Raw genomic sequence first — 21,417 nt, forward strand, 5'->3', positions numbered from 1 at the left:
GATAGATGTTTTGAGTTAAGAAGATAATCAAATTACTTACTTTAGATTCCATTCTCTAGGATGTTTTAATTCAAGTTTCTTCCATTTATGATACTCTCTAATAAAATGTGGATCTTCAGGCACTGAAATTAGAGTTTTGAAAAAGGTTCAAAGTTTAAAATAATTCACTTTTAATTAAGTTGATATGTGGCAATGATGTATACTATATAGTTCAAGTCAAATTACAATGCTCACTTTCCAAATTTCTTCCTTTTACTTGAACTTTGTATTATTGGATATTTGAAATAAGTAGATTTTTCTTCAAAATTTCCATTATAGTGACATTTGTTTATATATCTTTTATAGTAATGAAGAAGGTGTTAAAATAACTCATATAGAAACTACAGACACCACAGTTTAACAAAATTCGAACTCAGCACCAGAAGTAAAAATATAAAAGTGACATTATAGGTCTTGATCTTTCACAAAGCAAGAATCTACAATGGATAATCATCCATTCCAGCCTCTGAATGAATCCCTTGCCAACAACAGAAAACTCTCCTCTCTGTTGTTGGGAAACTGCCTTTTCCATTGTCAGACAGTAAAGTCACATTGTCTTTCCTTAACCTGAGTGCTGAGTCTTTACTGGTCCTAGTTCAGATCTCTGCAGTAATACTGACCAGGTTCATCCCTTCCCCATGTGAGAGAGTCCTTCTAAAATTTGAAGATACCTATCAGAGCCTCAGTTCCCTCAACTTTATCTTAAGATAATGGTTTTCTAGGGACCTAATCATCCTCACCATCCTGGTGGTGAACTTTGCTAACGTTCCTATTAAAGTTTACATCCAGAACTGGCTCCGGATCTTGATTTCTTTTGAATAGCAAAGATTTAAGTGGGTTACTACCTCTCTTGATCTGTGTGCTATGCTTCTATCACTTCAGCTCAGATCTGCATTAATATTTTCTGAAAATCAAAGTACACAATTTCCTCATATGTTTGTGCTTAATTATAAGCCTTATGCCTTCAATAAAATTAACAAAAAATTTACTGAAAGTCAGATCATACACACAAACATATCTATCTATCTATCTATCTATCTATCTATCTATCTATCTATCTACCTATCATCTCCCTGTTTCTTGTAATTGTCCTGGGTTTATAGTCTTGAACTATTTAACCAACTAGATGCTCTCCTCCAGTCTTATCTGGAGCTTCCTTCTAAACAATGATTGATTAACTGTTGCTAGTTTGGTGAATTATGTCATTGATAGAAACATTTAAATTGAATAGTACTCATTTTCTTCTATTAATATTATTTTAGCCAGCAGTGTTCCTGTCTATTCTTTGATTTCTTTTCCTCCTTCAAACACACACAAGTACACATACATACATGCTTTTTTTTTTTAATTTTTTTAACGTTTATTTATTTTTGAGACAGAGAGAGACAGAGAGAGACAGAGCACGAACGGGGGAGGGTCAGAGAGAGAGGGAGACACAGAATCTGAAACAGGCTCCAGGCTCTGAGCAGTCAGCACAGAGCCCGACATGGGGCTCGAACTCACGGACCACGAGATCGTGACCTGAGCCAAAGTCGGACGCTTAACCGACTGAGCCACCTCGCATACATACATGCTCTTCTAGGCTTTATACTTCATACTCCTACTTCTACTATTTGGATTTATACTTCTCCCTTCCTTTATATTAAGGAAGCAAATATGAGCTCCTTAAGGTTCTTAGTAAGGTCTCATTATTTCCTTTAGATGATTATAATAACTACTATTAACAGAGTTAATAGTACTTACTGCACATTGGGCATCTGTAAAGAAGGTACGTAGTGGTTACCATTGCAATATACACTTTACAGATGAACAAACAGAAAATTTGAGTAATGTCTTCTCATTGGGACTATTCATTACCACTTAGATGAAATTTAAATTTGAGGTTTCTATTCAAGGATAATTCATGTTGCCTTATTTTTTTTGAAATTGCCCTTCCTACATTTTCTATTTGAATATGTACATCAGTCTCTTCCTTATATATTATGAAACCCCAAATGGCATGGTCATCCTTCCTGGAATATTTCCATTAATTTTATATCACTGACTCATTTTCTTCATTGCTTTCTCTACTATCTGAGAGCTGAAAATTGCCACAGTATTTGTACAGACTTTTATTTTAATGCTTCCTATTTTATCCCCATAATTTTCTCATTCACCTGTTCTTGTACCATCTGATCATAAACTTCTCAAAAAGCTTATCATAATATGTATGTATCTAGACATAGAAGATGATAAATGAATGATCTTGAGGGAGATAATTAAGGGGCGGGGGATTGTGAGAGCGAGCAGGAGGAAAGGACCAGTGAAATTTCGTCAGTTCTTGAAGCTAAAATTCCCCATCATGACCATATCTTGTCTTTGTGGCAGTTCTGTAGTCTCTGGTAGAAAATCATCTATTGACTCCATGATAAACTTCTTTCTTCCCTTCCTTCTAAGGATAACTGGGCGTCACCTTTACTTTGTTTTTGCCATGACACATTTCTTAGGCAACATCTGTATAGGTTGATCTACATTTTTTTCCACTGCTGGGACTGTCACATCCAAAGAAATGTAGTAGCATCAATTTGCCTTAGCATGCTTTGTTTTCACATGTATTATCTCATACTACATAGAACAACTTAAAATAGATTGGAATGTTTCTTTCAATGAATAGAAATTTAAAAATGAGGTACAAAGAGTTAAGTGACTAACCTAAATTCACTTAACTGTAAGTGGCAGAACTAGTACAGGGCAACTTCCAACATCATACTCTTCCCACTGCAGCCTTTCCAACCTTGGTTGCACATTGTAATCACCTGGGGAGCTTTAAAAACTACTACTGCCAGGTCCTGCTCCCGGAGATCCTGATGTAATTAGTCTGGGGTGTGCCTTTTACATGGGAATTTTTACAAGTTCCTCTGGTGGTTCTAATGAGTAGTCAAGACCGAGAAGCACTGCATTAGAATTAGATAATGCTGCCTCTTGCATCTAAATGCATTCGGGAGACACTTGCCCTGATTGCTGGCTCAAAGACTCAAAGAATGGAAGTCTTCTAGGGTGAAAGCAAACATCCCCATGATGCTTCAGGGTGTCTGGTCTGTCTGATGACAGCAAACAAACACCAGGAAGCCTCCACTCAGTATTACAGGGTACACTGGTCTGAAGGGATTTTTTTCCTTTAACATAAACATTTCCTTATGGGAATCATATTCTGTCATTAAAGGTGCTGTTACCCACAACCATATGTATTCGTTTGTTCTCTGCCAAACTTTTATTTGCCATTCTATACTGATGGATAGAGAACAGAGGATCATCAGTGCATTTCCCCATATGATTGCCTATGATTATAAACTAATAATCATAATTATTGAAAAATGTACTGCATATACTGCAGAGTTTGAATTTACATCTCAGGCTATAGAGAGATAGCATTTTTATATAATATTATGGAGGCAGTTTTAGTATGTGAAAAAGAGCAATAAATGTAGAGTCAGAGGAATTGGTTCAAGTCAAGAGTCAGAACCTACTTGTACTAATAATAAGCACACTTACTGAGCACTCACTATGTGCTAGGCACTGTTGTAAGTACTTCAGTGCTATGAGGTATGTGCTATAATTATTCTCATTTTACAGACGAGGGAACTGACAGGATAAGAAACTTACCCAAGGTTACACAGCTACTAAATGGAAGAACCAGGATTAAATATCAGCAATTTGGTTCCAGAATTTACACTCTTTATCAATGTATAATATTCCCTCTTACCTGTGTGACCTTAGGTAAATTTCTTAGCTGCTCTTGGTCTTGGTTTTTTCATCTGTAAGACAGAGTGATAACAGTAATAATGCCTGGTTCATAGTGTTGACATACTACTATACATGACATATATTGGTTGACAAATGAATAAAAGAGTAAGATTGGGATGATCAAAAAATAATGGAGAGTATACTTTGTAAACTGTATTGTGCATGTATACACTTACCATTATTTTGGCACACATAACTATGGGTAGATTTGTTGCACAAAGATATGGAAAAGAGTTAATACCCCAAATCAAAATACAACCACTCATCAATATTCATAAAAAAGCTTTCAAAAATATGCACAAGAATTTCATAATCTTTCCAGTGATAAGGATGTAACTGTAGAAGCTGAAGTTATTAGAAGTTTCCCTTTGATTTCTCAGTGCTTGAAGAAGCATTCTATATGAAAGCTTAATCTTTATTACACACAAAATTAGGCCGTTAAAAAAGAGTATTGGATCTCATCTAGCTGAATTATCCAAAGACAAAATGGCCAGCAGCATATGTAAGGTTTAAATTTAAATTCAATTTTTAAAACAATGTTTATTTATTTTGAGAGAGAGTGTGTAAGCATGCAAGCAGGGGGAGGGGAAAACAGAGAGGGAGAGAGACTATCCCAAGCAGGCTCTGCACTGTAAGTACAGAGCTTGATACTTACACCGGGCTCGATCTTACCAATCATGAGATCATGACCTGAGCCAAAATCAAGAGTTGGATGCTTGACCGACTGAGCCACCCAGTCACCCCTAAGTTTAATTTGTAAAAATAAAATGCTTATTATTACTGAAGGAAACCTCCTGAAACATTCTTATAACAAATCCCTAGAGGAAGAATAGGCAGGGTGATTGTGAAATCTTGTTCCAAAGGTTAGAATCAAAGTCTCTGAAATTCTTCTGAGCTAGAGGTAGCCACTAAAGCTCACAAAAAGGGTTGAATTACATACTAAGTTAGTGATAGATGTAGAAAGGAGAACCAAGTTAAACATTTTGGTGGCAAGTCTTTTAAAGAAGAAACTGTAGTCAGTGGTGCTTAATTAATTTCTTTCATTTTTAGTTGTTGTTTATCGCAACACAATTATTTCCAAATTTCTTTAAGTTCTGGCATGTGCCGCTATTATTATTATTAGTAGTAGTAGGCTTCATGCCCAGTGAAGAACCCAAGGTGGGGCTCAAACCCACAATCATGTGAGATCATGACCTGAGCCAAGATCAAGAGTCAGACACTCAACCGACTGAGCCACCCAGGTGCCCCTATTTTTTTTTTTTTCTTAGCAGTTTGGAGTTTCCAAATGTTTCTGTATATTTACATGTTATTCCAAAAAGCACCATTCTTCTTCTTCTTCTCCTCCTCCTCCTTTTTTTTTTTAGAGAAAAAGAGAGCATGTGAGTGGGGGAAAGGGGCAGAGAGAAAGAGAATCTTAAGCAGGTTCCACATTCAGTGAAGAACCTGGGATCATTACCTGAGCTGAAACCAAGAGTCAGTTGCTCAGCAAACCGGGCCACCCAGGTGCCTCTTCCATAAAGCACCATTCTCAACCAGTTCGTTTGTTTTATGGTTGAAGGAGTTGGATGTTGAGTTGTTCCCTAGAATGTGCCAATTGCCTCTCTACCCCTTGTTTGTTAAGGGTTCCTGCCTCCTGGAACCTATCTGAGTTCCTCGGTGCCTCCACATAGGAGGTACTCAAGATGTGTTTGCCAAGTTGACTAAGCAGGACCCAAACACATATCTTTGAAATGAAGTGTACTTTGAAATATTCATCTTTGAAATATTCATGTACTCTGGTATCAAAAGTAATACAATTCTTTATAGTGATAGAGTTGCTAAAGATTGTGTTTCTTAAAGCACCTTTAATCATTTTTCTTAACCACAAATCTATGATAAGTGAGGAAGGTAATATGTGATCACAAAATAATAACTAACATCCTGAAAGAACATGTAATTTCTTAGAAGTTATTGATCTAATTTATCTTTTTAATATTTGTTAAGCTTAGTATTGTTTTGTTCTCTAATTTGTGTCTTAAAACTACACACTTTTTTTTTTTTTTGGTGATATTTTGTTCTATTGAAACCAAATATGAGCCTATCACAATGGTGAGATGCAAGTTGATGAGACCACTATTAAGGCAGTGGTCATCAGGATGGAGTGGAAAGGGAAACATTTTTTTTTCTTTAGAGCAGGGGAAGGGGGTAGAGGGAGAGAGAGAGAGTATCTTAAGCAGGACCCCTACATGGGGTTTGATCCCACAATCCTGGGATCATGACCCAAGCGGAAATCAACAGTCGGTCATTTAACCGACTGAGCCACCCAGGTGCCCTGAAGGAGGAACTTTCTTAATGTTGTAGGAGATAAAGTAAACAAGGCTTAATCTGGGAGACAGAGAGTTCTAGGAAATGTCTTTGATTCTGGTTTAGGCAAGTAAATGCAATAATGGTGATCTACCCCTAACCCAGAGAGCTAATAAAGGAGGGAGGCTAAGTTTTGGGGCAAGATAATGAATTCGCTTTGGGATATCTTAAGTAGGAGATGCCTGTAACACATGTAGGTGGGATGTCCAATGCACAGTTATAAATATGCATGCAGAATTCAGAAGAGGCGTTGGCTAGAAATGAGGCTTTGAGAATTATTGGCAGGTAGGCTAATGAAAACCATGGTGATAGCTGAGGTCTCTCAAAAGAGAGTGGGCAGAGAGAACTGAATGAAGAAGATTTTGCTAGAGGTGCCTGGGTGGCTCAGTCAGTTGAGTGTCTGACTCTTAACTTCCCATTGGGTCATGATCCCATGGTCGTGAGATCATACCCGCATTGGGCCCCATGTCGGGCTCCACCAAGCTGAGTGTAAAGCCTGCTTGGGATTCTCTTTCTCTTTTGTTCCCTTTCTGCCCCTCCCCCACTCGCATGTGCTTTGTCTCTCTCTCTCTCTCTAATAAAAAAAAGTTTTTGCTAAAGAAAGAGGCAGGGGAGCACTGAGGAGGGGAGGAGACAAACCATGGATGATGGTGTCATCTAACTCAAGGAAGGCATAGCAAACGAGAGTACAAGTAAAGATAAAGACTAAAAGGTTGGGGCGCCTGGCTGGCTCGGTTGGTGCGACTCTTGATCTCAGGGTTGTGAGTTTGAGCACCACACCGGGCGAGGAGCCCACTTAAAATTAAAAAAGAAAGTTATCACTGAGCCTGGGAGTTAGGATGTCATGGGTAACTTCAGAATGCATCATTTCAGCAGGACAGACTGGATAACCTACTTGGATCCAAATAATTAAACAGCACACAAAAGATTCAATTAAATAAGACCAGTAAGCTGTCTGGCTCTCCGCTTTTGCCTTTTTGGCTCCTAATGTATGATGGCAACAGGTGATTCGTCCCTAGGTTGATCACTGAAAGCCCTAGGCTCCTATGTTTTCTTGTTGTCTTTCTACTTAATACTCTCTCTGGCTTTGAGGATAATTGTGTTTAGAATCAAAAAGGCTCCTCTTGCTATGAAGGCTTCTTTTTGGGGTGAAGGGAGTAAAGTAAGCCTCATGAGACTGAGGACTTCATCTTTTATTCCTCCAAATGTCTATCTTTCCTTCTGGCTTTTAAGAAGACTGCAGTCCAGGGCTCTGTACAAAAGAGGAACCAAATTAATAGATGTTGAATGATTCATAGATAGAGGCAACAGAGAAGTTTATCACCTTCAGATTACAAATATATGTCAATTAGTCTTTGAAAGAAAGACAAGTTGAGAATAATTAAGAGATTAGTATATACCAAAAGGACATAAGATAAGGCTAGATCACCTTACATGGACTTCTATAATACTCTGTGGCTTTGGATGTGGCTATTCCAGACCATGTCTTGTAGTAATCATTAAATGAGACTGCCTTAGTTGATCTGAAAATATACATAAAAATCAGGCAATGAGTATTTGCAAGTTTGCTTTTTAAAATTATTTTATCAGATTGGACAGTTTCAGATAACAATATCTTGCCGTAAGACAGTAAACTCATTTGCAGTTTCTAAAAAGTGATCTAACATTAATTTCTGCACTAACACATAAAAATCACAAAAAGAAAATCTTGCCAAACATATTTCAAAGATAAATGTAAAATGCGCATCCATGTGCATATTATAAAGAGGAAAATATAGGTTTAAGATATCTGCCTTTCATGACTAACATCAAAAAAAGAATTTTAAGAAAAGCATCAGATTTGCATGTTTTCTCTTTCTTCAATAAACTGTTTTCTTAAAAAAAAAAAAGAGGTTAGAGTGGGAGAGAGCCAAAGCATAAGAGACTGTTAAAAACTGAGAACAAACTGAGGGTTGATGGGGGGTGGGAGGGAGGGCAGGGTGGGTGATGGGTATTGAGGAGGGCACCTTTTGGGATGAGCACTGGGTGTTGTATGGAAACCAATTTGACAGTAAATTTCAAATATTAAAAAATAAAAAAAAAAAAGAAACAAAAAAATTAAAAAAAAAAAAAAACTTTCCTTCTTAACAAAAAATAAATAAATAAAAAATAAACGGTTTTCTTAAATATCTATGCCAAATTTTAGTAAAATCACCTTTATTTCCCTTTTATAATGAGGAAAAATAAAACACCAGAATTGAGATCAGTTTAATTTTCACACAAAATCTGGCCATTTTCATAGAGGGGGGAAAAACCCAACTCTTTTCTAGTAATCTTGCCTGCACTTTTCCTTCCTTGTGCTAACATTACTTTATCCTAATGGTAGAGCAAAGATTGTTAGAAAATACTGAACAGGAACTGTGAAACAGTCACTTAAATGACTACATTTCCAACCTTTTTTTATACCAACATTTTGACTGCAGAGATCCTCAACACTCTACAAACAAAACATGACTTTGGGATATTTTCAGATGTGTGAAATCACCAATTAACTGGCTTACATAGATGCTGCATCAGATATAAAAGACCTTATGTCTGTTTTCTTTGAAGTTCTTAGCTCTTCGGAAGAAGTGACTTTTCAGTTAGAACAAGTACACCAGCATTAATTTTCCTAGGTGAATTGTAGCTACCTTGAAGTAAATATCGGACTCAATTTTGAAATGGATGGTACAATAGCTAAATTGTTTAATGCATTCATTTATTTAAGTGATAATTACAGACACATCATTTTAAGAGTAACATTCTTCAAATGCGTTATTGCTTTTGCAATCACACGTAAGTAGAAATCTGAAACTGGGTGAAGATAAATTAATCACCGCTATTATGGCTCCCAGAGCTGCGTGCGGAGCTTTACACCAGTAAATGACATATTAAACTAACATTACTTTTGCCAACGAAATGTTTCAGCATTTGGCAAGAGAGGTAACAAAATGAAAGGCTGCATTCTATCTCCTGCATGAAGAAGCTGGTGATCAATTTGCTGTCACAGATCATTTAGCAGACAACAATGACCCAAGAGGAAGGAAACTGTCAACACACTGTCTCGTGAAAAAAAAATACACCATCTTTAGACACAATCGTCTCCATTGTTTTTTTGTCTGTTTGACGATGACCCATGACCCTCTCCCTTCCCAGTGGTGTCCTGTTCAATTTCAAACTGTTAGCCTTCAGGGGCTTTCTTTTCTTCCCCAGAATAATTTAAAATATTACTCAAAAAAGGTGTAACTTCAGTATAGTTTGAATACACAAAGCAGAATGTCTTAAACATTTGAGAAAATTTGCATTTCCAATTCTGTAAAAGAAACAGCCCCTTAAAATAAGAGAACAGTAACTATTTTTATGGTAATTCAGATAAGCTACTAAGTTTACAGGGAATTATACAAACTACACGTGTTTATAACTTGAAACATGGACAGGAATTTACTGAGTATTATCATTGGCATTATGAATATGAAAAAGCAGGAGATATAATTTGAAACTGAACATTAGAGCCTATTAGCCTATTGGGAAAATAAGATATATACCCAAATTGGCAAATGGAATAGCTCTATGTTTAACACATAAAGTGTTACATCATTTAACAGAGACATTTGGAGATGACAATGACAGATAGTTCTTTGGCAGTGGCAGCAAGCTAAAAAAGTCAGAAGAGGGAGGTGTGACTTTGTCTCGGAGGCTTTAGGGAAGGAGTCACCTGGGATATGAACCTGGAAGAGAAGCATTTTAGGCCAGGAGACGAGTATTAGCAAGAGCTCAGATGGGAAGGAGCACGGTGTGTGCACGTGCACATGTGTACAGACCATGCTGAGGGAAGAGACAATAATGACAAGAGAACCGACCGTAGTGGAGAGTTCCAATTTCAGAGCAATGGAATTCGACAAAATAGTTGAAAGTGGGCAATGCAGGGTCTTCAGATGTAGGCAGAGAATGGGTTAGAGTTGATTCAGTATTCTGATTTATTGGGTGATAGACAGCAATCAGAAGTTCTTGAATAAGGCAAATAAATTATGGAACGAGTGTGTAAGTTTTTTCTGGCTTTAGTATGCAGGGTGGAGCATATAAGAGACCAAATGCAGGCGGACAAGCTAGGAAACAGATGCAGAAATTCAGACAAGAAACGCAGAGCCAATAGAGGGTGGGAGCAGAGACTGCGAAAGGGAGGAGACGAACCTCTGACACACTAAATGAAATGACTGGACTGGTTTTCTGATAGGGTGTGTGAAAGGTGAAGGAATCTGGGGGTCAAATATTCTTCTAAAGCCCGGAAGACCATTTAGTTTTGCTATTAACAGAAAGCATCTACAGAGTCTGAAGTAAAATATGAGTTTAAACTTAAACATGGGTTTTAGGTGATGACCCTTAGGAGTGTGACTGAGAAATTGAGACTGGAAATAAGAGATTAGGGTCAAATCAACATAAAGGTTGATAGATGATGCCATTAGGGAAAACAAACATAGAAAGAGTAAGTGTTTAGAAAAGAAAGATCAGAAGCCAATTCAGAGTTAAGAGGAGCCAGTGAAGGAAACAAAAAGGATCATAAAGGGAAGAAGAGAGTCAAGGTAGTGTTACTTCATGGAAGCAATATCCCACCCATAACCCAAGCCTACTGACTAAACCCCTACAAATCTCTGGATATTTAGTTATGTAGCATCATGATTAAGAGTACAGGCTCTGGAATCATCTGGCGTGTGTTAAAACACTCAGGTACTGCTACTTGCTAGCTGTGTGACTCCAGGCAGAAAATAATTTCACTCCTGTTTCTTCATGTATAAAGTTAACTTAGAACTTTCTCCAGTGGTTGTGGTGAGCATTCAGTGAAGTCTTCCATGGGAACAGCCAGGCAGGGAGTTTAGCATCCCTTAACCCTCAGTGTCAGCTACAGCTGCTTCTCTCCATTGCTCTGAATAAGTACCTCATCATTTCTCTTCTGCAAACTCTAAACAGCTTCTGAATTGTTTTTCTCAGCCTCTCCCTATTCCAGATTATCATGCATCTGCTTGCAAACCATGTTTGGTGACTTAATTCTACAGGATAAAGTCTAAACACTTTCAAATAGAACTCGAGGTGTGTTAGCATCTGGCTATTTCCAACCGTTTCTTCCACTATCATCTGCACGTACAGAGGCTCCATCATATGGAACTTCCTGCTGATCCTGAGTTTGCCACATATTACATTTCTGTATGTGTGCAAGCAGTCCTATCTAAAGACTCGTTTGTCTCCTGTGCCTATCCAACTCTTACTTACCAAGGTTCCAGTCCAATAAAAATAGTATGTATATGAAGGTTGTCACAGTGGACATTGTGGCCGCCTCTCCAACAGTAACTATTCCATTCCTCCCCCTCACGTACATGCCATTCAGCCTGACAGGACTGACCTCCACCCTGACTCTAAGTCAGGGCCTCATGGGTTTAAGGCTTTCTGACAATGGGAACTGTTTAGGGACAGGAACACGACCTAGAAAGACCCAGTCAGACTGAAATTTATTCTCACTTTCCAGTGAATCCTGATAACTGGCAGTGTCAATCCTCTTTGTTCTTCTTCAAGATTGTCTTGTTATCCTAAATCCTTCGCATTTTTAGATGTACTTTAAAACCATCCTGTTAATTTCCAGGGGAAAAAAACTGCTGAGATTTTGACTGAGATTGAATTGAATCTATAGATTAATTTGGAAAGAACTGACATTGCAATAATATTCAGTCTCTCCCAAGTCACAAACTTTGTATATCTATTTCTTTAGGTCTTTTAAAATTTCTCCCAGATACATTTTGTGGGTATTGGCATAGATGTCTTATTCATCTTTTGTTATGTTTTGATGCTATTGTAATGGTATTTCTAACACTTCCATTTCTATGTATTGATTGCTAGTATATAAAAATATAGTTGCTTTTTTAAATGTTCATTTTCTATCCAGGGGCCTAGCTAAATTCACTTATTAATTTTCGAGCTTTGTATATTCATTTGGATTTTACTATTATATAATCCCATTATCTGTGAATAAAGATGGTTTACTTCCTCCTTTCCAAACTTTATAACTTTTCTTCCTGGCTTCATTGCACTGGCTAGGACTTCTAGCACAGTGCTGAATAGAAGTGGTGATAATGGACATACTTGTCTCATTAAACTCAGGAGGAAAGCATTCAACATTTCACATCTGAGTATGAGGTTTGCCATTGGATTTTTATAGATTTTCTTTATTGGAATAAGGAATTTCTTCTCTATTCCTACTTTGGTGAGAATTTTTATCATGAATGGGTGACAAATTTTAGCAAATAATTTTTCCTGATTCGTTGAGATCATTTTGTTTTTTTTCCTTTATTTGGTTAACTTCGTGAGTTACGCTGATTTAAAAATTTTAACCCAACCTGGCTTTCCTGAAATGAAGCCCTCTTAGTCATGATGTACTACCCCTTTTTATGTATCAGTGGATTCAATTTGCTAATATTTTGATTAGGCTTTATGCTTCTGTGTTTATGAGAGGTTATGGCCTATAATTTTTCTTTCGTGTAATAATCTCAGATTTTAGAATCAGACTTTGAAAGTTTGGAGCTATACCCATTTTCTCTATTCAGCAAAAAAAAATTGAATACTTTTCTTCAAAAACTTTTTTTTTTAATTTTGAAATACAGGCATACCTCGTTATATTGTGCTTTTCAGATACTGCAGTTTTTGCAAATGGAAGGTTTGTGTTAACGTTGTGTCAAGCAAATCTGTGCCAGTTTTCCAACAGCTTTTTTTCACTTCCTGTCTCTTTGTCACATTTTGGTAATTCTCACAACATTTCAAACTTTTCCATTATTATATTAGTTATGATGATCTGTGGCCAGTGATCTTTGATGTTACCATGGTAATTATTTTGGGGTGCCATGAACCACACGTGTGCAGTATGGCAAACCTAATCGGTAGATGTGAGTGTTCTGGCTGCTCCACCCACTGGTCGTTCCCCTGTCTCTCTCCCTCTCCTCCAGTCCCCCTATTCTGTGACAGAACAATATTGGAATTAGTCCAACTAATAACCCTACGATGGTCTCAGCGTTCAAGTGTAAGGAAGAGAAGCAGAAGCTAGACATGACTAAGCTTAGGGAGAAGGCGTATCGAAAGCTGAGATAGGCTGAAAACTAGGCTTCTTGAACCAAACAGCCAAGTTGTAAAGGCAAAGGAAAAGCTCTTGAAGGAAATTACAAGTGTTACTCCACTGAACACAGGAATGATAGAAAGCAAAACAGCCTTAATGTGGATATGGAGAAAATCTGCATGGTCTGGATAGAAGATCTCACCGACCACAACATTCCCTTAAGACAAAGACCAGTCCAGAGCACGGCGCTAACTCTCTTCATTCCGCGAGGGCTGAGAGAGGTGAAGAAGCTGCCAAAGACAAGTCTGAAGTTGGCAGAGGTTGGTTCAGGGGTTTAAGGAACGAAGCTGTCTCTGTAACATAAAGAAGCAAGGTGAAGCTGCAAGTGCTGAGGTACAAACTGCAGCAAGTTCTCCAGAAGGTTTAGCTCAGATACTAACATATGTGATATTTCATAACCCATCCTTCACATCCTTTTAATGTTAGTAAGTAAAAGTCTGTAGAATCATGTCCAAAAAGACACTTCTATTTTCTTGATATCTAGCAACCAATCCCCTTCTCCCTCACAACTTCTAGTTTTGTACCTCAGGTCCTGATACACTTTGGTTGCCCCTGGCATCTGGATTCATTTTTACTTTTTATTCTGGATGTCAAATTACTTTCCCTTGGGTCGGGTGGTGGAGAAATTATGCTCTCTCACACTTCCATGCTTCTGAATGCGTTATTCCCTCTGCCTGAATGTCCTTCTCCTCTTGTCTGTAGGTGAATTCCTATTCTCCCTTTAGAAATCACCTCAGGCATCACCTTCTCCTGGAAGCTGGTCTTTATATGCCCCTCCTCCCACTCTGGCAGTCCAAGCTTTAGGAAGATATTTCTTCCTCTATGCTCCTCCAACATCTAGATCTCATCTCTGTAATAGGACTTACTATATTGTAAGTATTAATGTAATAAAACAATTAATAGGTATGGCCCAATGGAATGTTAGATTGCATTTAACAGTGAGAGGTGACTTGGTGAAAAAAATATAAGCCTCTAAAGGAGGGCTTTAAAAAAAAGCTACAGGAGAAGAATTTTCTACTCAATATGACTCATTTTAAATATGATTCCCTCTGACTTTAGCATTCCCCCCAGCCGCAATCCTGGTATTAGCCCTGTGGCCTTCCAACTACATCTTTTGGTAGAAGTTGCTCCCTATATGGTCCTATAGGATGGATAGTCAGGCACACTCCCCGCACTATCTTCTCTTCAGAGGAGAGCTTCCAATCCTAGACTATAAATCATGTGAGACCAAAGATTATATATTATTCAGATGTGTGTCCCCAGTATGGGAGCACAGTGTCTATTACAGAGCAAATGCTCAGTGAATATATTTTAAATAAATGAGTAAGTAGCTGTTCTCCCAGAAGCCGCCCTATATCTTGTTAAGTGGCATCCTACAGTCCATGTGCAAACTTCCCAGGTGATAAGCACAAGCCTAAACCATTTTTAATTACGGAACATCAACTGGATTCCCCTGACTATATTCTACTCAACTGACTAGACTTTACCTATGTTTTGCTTTATCTTTTGGAAACAGGGTCTTAACTGTCTGGCTAGGCCTCTGGAATTCATTTCTGTAGTCAGGTTAATACTTTTAGCTCATAAAGTAGAGTAAAGTCCTAGCATATGGTGCTAGACAGACAATGCTAAGAGCAGCATCTCTTTTGGAATAACTTCTGTGAGACCTCATTGTACAAGTCTACATAAAAACTAAAAACAAGGGGCACCTGGGTGGCTCAGTCAGTTGAGCGTCCGACATCGGCTCAGGTCATGATCCCGTGGTTCACGAGTTTGAGCCCCGCATCGAGCTCTGCACTGATAGCTCAGAGCCTCGAGCCTGCTTCAGGTTCTGTGTCTCCCTCTCTCTCTGTCCCTCCCATGCTCATGCTCTCTCTCTCAAAAACAAACAAACAAACATTTAAAACACTTTAAAAATTAAAAGCTAGACATAACTGAGCTTTGTCCCATAACAAATGTACCAGGGGTAAACATTTGGAGCCACAGATATATAATAAATTGCAGCCTCCTATATACTAGGAGTGTAGAGTATCATTGAAATATAGATTATATTGCTTCAATTGAGTCCTAGAGATTTCTCTAGAGATTGCAGGCTAGCACTATGGGAACACCACAGATAAGACCTGATTCCGGCTTCATTTATTCTGGGTTTCATTCAGAGGACCAGCCAACGCTGAAACCACAGAAGTTCTTCTGGCCTCCATTTCGCTGCCTTATTAGTAAATGCTGGCACCGTACTTTTATGCACTGCAAATGATTATACCACAAATAGAAAGAGCTTTGTAAAATTCCAGGGACATTCATGTTTTAGAGGAGATAAAACAGTGTTGGCACATTCAACAACTATTTACCACAGGTCCATTTTGTGCCAAGAAGGTAAGTTGCTTCTTTCCATTTGATAAGTTTAAGGGGCAGCGATGTCCTTTACTGAATGCCAACAGGGTGCACTATTTATTAGATTGTACTTGCCTTCCTGAAACTTTCCAAGACTTTCACCAACCGAAGCCACCTGAGTTACCTAACTTGCTCATCTTTTATATAGGGCCGGTCAAGAAAGCATAAGCTGAAGCAAGTCATTTCAACACTAGTTAACTGTCTTCTATATCTGACTGACTACAAAATTAAGGCTGATGGAAATGCTCAAGAAACTACATACTGCAGAACTATAAATGAGAACATTGTCCTGTACCTTGTTCAGGTGTTCATGGCTAAACTGTTGCCACATTTTCATGTTATCTCCTAAAAGGTACAATGGATTCATCCCTAACTCTCACCATTTTCCTCTGGGACCTTATATTTCCCTAATTGCTTGGCTTTTTATGATGTGTAAATGGTTTGTGCTCATTATATTGATAACATGTTTTTTCTTTATCCGCAATAAAAAATGAAAATTAAAGGAAGAGGCAAGTTCATATAATTACATTAAATTTTAATTTAATAGTCTACAAAGAATTCAATCACTTTTCCACATTCTTCCCAAAAACAACATTAAGAAAAAAGCATTGTAAGAGGAAAAGAGATCTACTTCCTTTTATAGGTTAAAAAGCGAAAATTTGGAGCACCGGGATGACTCAGCCAGTTAAGTGTCTGACTCTCGATTTCAGCTCAGGATATGATCTCATGGTTTGTGAGATGGAGTCCTGTGTCTGACAGCACAGAGCCTGCTTGGGATTCTCTCTCCCTCTCTGTCTACCCCTCCCCTGCTTGTGCTCTCTTTCTCTCTCTCTCAAAAATAAATAAACTGTAAGTAAGTAAGTAAATAAATAAATAAATAAGGTAAAAATTCAATTATGATAAAAAATATAAACCATTTAAATCAATAGTCCTTTTAGTAAATAAATTGAGGTCATGAGTTCGAGCACCATGTCGGGTGTAGAGATTAAAGAGAAAGAGAGAGGAAAGAATGAAAGAAGGAAGGAAGGAAAAAAGGAAGGAATTGACATAGAATATATAAAGAAAAACTTTCCTGGGGCACATATGTGGTTCAGTTGGTTAAGCGTCCAACTCTTAATTTAGGCTCAAGTCATGATCTCAGAGTCATGAGTTTGAGCCCCATATCAGGCTCTGCACTGACAGCCTGCTTGGGATTCTCTCTCTCCCTCTCTCTCTGCCCCTCCCCCACTTACACGTGCGTGTGTGCTCTCTCTCTCAAAATAAATAAACATTTTTTTTTTAAAAGAAAAACTTACCTGATAAATTTATCTGGATCTTTAAGTGACTCAGGCCTGTCATCTCTCACTGTAAAGAAAAATATGAAAGGAATCTGGTTGACTTAGAAGAAGGAATAAATGGTTTTATGTACACTCTTTCCAAACCCTCAATAAAATAGTAATAAAAGAATAAAACTAAAGTATAAAACCTCAAGGAGAGCAACAGAAAAACAGGCAGAAAATCATCAAGGTGAAAGATGTTAAGTGGTAACTGTCTTAGCCAAAAAACTGAAATCAAATGACATGATGAGGGGACACCAATAAAAAGCATGTGAATTTATACTTCAGAACCTGGGAAACAATTTAGGAATTGGAGATGCCAGATGCCTCTGACTATGTAATTTGTTGTGCAAACCAGAGCACAGAGTAAAGGGGGGTGTTAGAAATAATTATAGCAGGACTGTCCCAGGCAGTCCGGTGTACATGAACACTCTCGTTACCAGTAAGAGAGACAGGGTCCAGTCCCAAAGAAGATGGCAGGATTTGGCAAGGTCATTGGGACCTCCATCATCTGGGTTTGAGCTCACAGCTTAGCATGTTCTTGTCAATACGCCAAGGCAGAGACCTGAGACCTAGCTGTTCAGGCTAGACAAACATCACGTTATGGAAAGTTTGGGGAATGAGAGGCATTTGCATGTCTGCATACCAAATACCAGGCTTAGGCTTAGGCTTAGGCTTAGGCTAATGAAATTAATTCCAGACCACTGATTATGAGGGAGAAGTCCCCATGTATTTAAGGTATGTACCAGCACGAGGCAGGGCCAAGCCTGCAGATTCTGGACCATAGTGGCTACAACCTAGTAGGCCTGTGGAAGGCAGAACTGATTGCAGCTACTTCAGTTTTTTGGAACAACAGAGAGGAAATTGCCCTTTTCTCTATGAAAGCCCTTCAAATATTTGAATACAGCTTTTACAGCTGCCTTTTATCATTTCTTCCATTAGCTAAACATACACAGTTTCTTCAGCTCAGGGAATGTGATGCTCCAGATTGAGCATGCTGGTAACTCCAGATGAGGGCCCTGCACACCAGAGTAGGGTAGGATTTTCATACAACAGGTACCTGGTGGAAAAGCACTTTCTATACCTTAAGTTTGTGATCAAATAAATTCCCCAAGAAGTTTTTCAGGGAGTTCTGCTGCCAAGTCAGCTCTCTCTTATTCTTTCCTGGGAAGTTTTAATGCTCTGATCCCAAATGAATGACTTTATGCTCATCCTATTAAATTTGGAGGCACAAAGGAAGGGGAACACCTGGGTTGAAGGTCTGACCTCTGCAGCTTGCTCTCTGTGGCCTAGGGCCAACCACTTCACCAATGACCCTCAGCTTCCTCACTGAGGAAGAGGCTGAGCATCAGATGAATAAATGTGTGTGAAAGCATTTTGTAAACTATGAAGTAAAATCAGGATCTAAGTTTACATGCAGTTTTTCATTAATTCATTCTACAAGTTTTTATTCAATACCTACCAACAGACAGTACACTGGGTATTGAGGGTGTAGTTCCAGCCTATAATCAATGCCTCCAGAGAGGATACAATTTGCTGCTTCTTGAGTTTCTCTTTTATACAATTAACTATCTGTTCTAGTTTTGGGTTATCTAAAACTATGGTAATTCCTTTTAAGCATTTTCTAGCTCTCTTTATTAATCTTTTAAACTATATGAAAGATGACTCTTGAAGCATTCTAGTGAGACATTTTTTTCAAGTTGTTACAAGTAGTGGCACCTGGGTGGCTCAGTCCGTTGAGTGTCTGACTTCGGCTCAGGTCATGGTCTCATGGCTCATGAGTATGAGCCCTACATCAGGCTCTGTCTCTCCCTCTCTCTCAAAAATAAATAAACATTAAAAAATTTTTTTTCTAAAGTGTTACAAGTAATTTATTCTCACTGGATGAAGTTTTTCACAGAAATCCACATAGTTTGATACCCTCTAATTTAGAACAAGTTTTCTGCTACTTCTCCCCTGCCTCCCACCCCCTTAGCAGCTGTCTCTCCTGCATCATGGACACTCTTGCCCTTGGAAGCTGCAGGAAGTCAGTCTCTTTATGGAACCCTAGGCCACCACTCACAGTCTGGCTGAGGTGGCAAGCAAGCTGATAACTATTTACTGTCTTGGATTCCCACATATTTCACCAACATAACTAAAGAATATGGTGAAAACCTGCCAAAGTTCTATTTGCTCTGTTGTTCCTGTGCAGGGAGATTTAGCAACTGGGGCAGCTTTTCTGTCTGACTTTATGGCACAGCTGGAGAACCAAAAGGAGTGAAGGATGGCATCTACTAGACAGGAGGACAAAAGGAAGGACTCTAAAGTTTTTTTTTTTTTCTCATCCTTCCTTTTTGCAGGGCAAACCCAAAATCTATTGCACAGAATCATTTGCTATAGAAAATCCTTTAAAACCAGTTTTTAAATTTCCATTTACTAGACTGTGGACATAGCTTTGTTATAGAATCTTTCTCTATAATGATGGTACTGTAGGGCTCAGTGAACGGTTAAGTGATATAAATTGTTTATTCATTCATTCCACAAATAGTAACTGAGTGTAGAGGATACAGTTGTGGATGCTATAGTATTCCAGTGGGTCAGAAATGTGGCCAGAGTGAAGCGATCAGACTCCTCTGTGTACAAACCTGTTTCAAAACTGTCAGGGATTGGTTGAGGGACTCCATGACTATCATGACGTGTTTGAAGATACTGAAAAAGATGCCTGTCATCACTGCTTGATTTGCACCAGACCCAGAAGTTGTATGGAGGAGCACTTGAACTTGGTCACAATTGTACAGACCTAGCTAATGGACTGGCAAGCCCTACAAAGGGAAGGTAAAAAGAAGCAGGGGACATCTGAACAAAAAAGTACAGAGAGCTCAGTTTGAGAGAGCAAGTCTGAACAGCAAGGCTTGCTGTTGGGGAGGTAATACCAGCTATGACACATGGCTGCCGTGTGCTGCTAGAAGGGGGAGGGGCAGGACATAGAGGAAAGAACTGTCCCTAGGGGCCTAACCCTCATTTGTGGCAAACCTCCCTGGTCATAAGAAGCCAACAGCATTACTCTGCTAACACAGAAACAGTGAAGACGATGGGGGTAAGTCATGAAGAGGTCACTGGCAGGATGAGAGTGAGCAAAAAAAAAAAAAAAATTGTATATATATGTAAAAATATATAAAAATATTATATATATAATATATATATATTATATATATAAAACACATCACTGGTCAATAGAGCAGAAAGATTCAAGAGCTTCAGGTGTCATTTCCACATGGACTCTTAGAAGGAATACGTTGAGGAAGAACTCTTCAGAACAAAAAGCTAAACATATTGCTTGCTAATCAAGAGGAAAGGAGTTCCAGATCAGTAAGATCTGGGGTATTGCAGATGAAGTCTGGGAAATATCCATTATAGATTGAAGAGTTAAAATCAGATGTCATGTCTTTGTGATGGGTAAATAATTTTCAGTCAGTACCATCCATCCTTATGACCATAACATTTAAAAATACTAAGCTTATGATTGCTGATAACCTTCAAAGAACAACTTTTGACTGGCTTTTTGATGACTGAGTAGCTTGACAAAGCAGTACAGTAGGAGAGATCTTAGTATGATTTCATTACTGAAAACGGATACAAAAAACATTCCCTCATGTAACAGTTATTTGCTAGGTCATTCATTTGCATAAATGTATAATTAATAATTGGCAAAAAACAGTAAGTAGGCACTTCTTACATTGTGATGGTTGGTTGAAAAATCTTAGAACTATTTGTTTGTACAGAGATTCATCTTTAATCAGCATTTGGGCTGCTTCCAAATTCACTGGATTTTCTAGCACTGGATTCGAAAGCATAACCTACAGGAAAAAACCAGAAAAATTAGAGTTTTTAAAGTAAACTTTTTTGTTAGGGCAAAAAGACAAGCAAACACATACAAGAATAACAGCATTTATTAAATGTCTACTATGCCTCCATCTGGAGACAGATATGAAGACAAATGAGACATGGTCCCTACTCTCAAGAAACTCTTGATCTACCTTAGTTTTATACTGCACATTCATGAGCCAAACAAAGCAAGTTATAAGTTCCTTCCTATGACCTATTCCTTTCTACCACATGAATTTAAGTTCAATTTATGTATAAATTAAACTCAACATTAGGAAACACTGAGACATTCCCATTAAAAAATAAAAGTTTACATTTTATTTTTTAAATGTTTATTTGTTTATTTTGAGAGAGAAAGAGAGAGAGAGAGAGAGGGAGGGAGAGAGAGAGAGAGAGAGAGAGAGAGAGAACACTACTGAGTACAGGGCAGGGGCAGAGAGAGAGGGTGAGGGAGAATCCCAAGCAGGCTCTACGCTGCCAGTGCAGAGCCTGATGTGGGGCTCCAGCTCA

The 21,417-nt window shown here is 38.3% G+C and overlaps 1 protein-coding gene across 8 annotated transcripts in view; it reads right to left on the reverse strand.

Moving 5' to 3' along the window:
* Positions 1-21,417, reverse strand: part of UBE2U (ubiquitin conjugating enzyme E2 U) — a 64,714-nt gene that overhangs the window by 30,475 nt on the left and 12,822 nt on the right. For 4 of the 8 annotated variants that reach the window (XM_060621174.3, XM_060621173.3, XM_060621180.2 and 1 more), the window contains 4 exons: positions 20,759-20,879; positions 17,023-17,071; positions 7,600-7,688; positions 41-122 (listed from right to left, as the gene is read on the reverse strand). In XM_060621174.3, coding sequence (XP_060477157.2) covers positions 41-122; positions 7,600-7,688; positions 17,023-17,071; positions 20,759-20,879 — 341 coding nt within the window. Of the gene's footprint in view, positions 1-36; positions 123-3,781; positions 3,834-6,716; positions 7,418-7,594; positions 7,689-17,022; positions 17,072-20,758; positions 20,880-21,417 lie in introns of those variants that run through there. The other 4 variants (XM_060621176.3, XM_078451822.2, XM_060621175.3 and 1 more) reach the window with 4 other exon arrangements.

The sequence above is a fragment of the Panthera onca genome, chromosome C1 (genome assembly GCF_046562875.1).
Source record: "Panthera onca isolate mPanOnc1 chromosome C1, mPanOnc1 haplotype 2, whole genome shotgun sequence".
NCBI lineage: Eukaryota > Metazoa > Chordata > Mammalia > Carnivora > Felidae > Panthera > Panthera onca.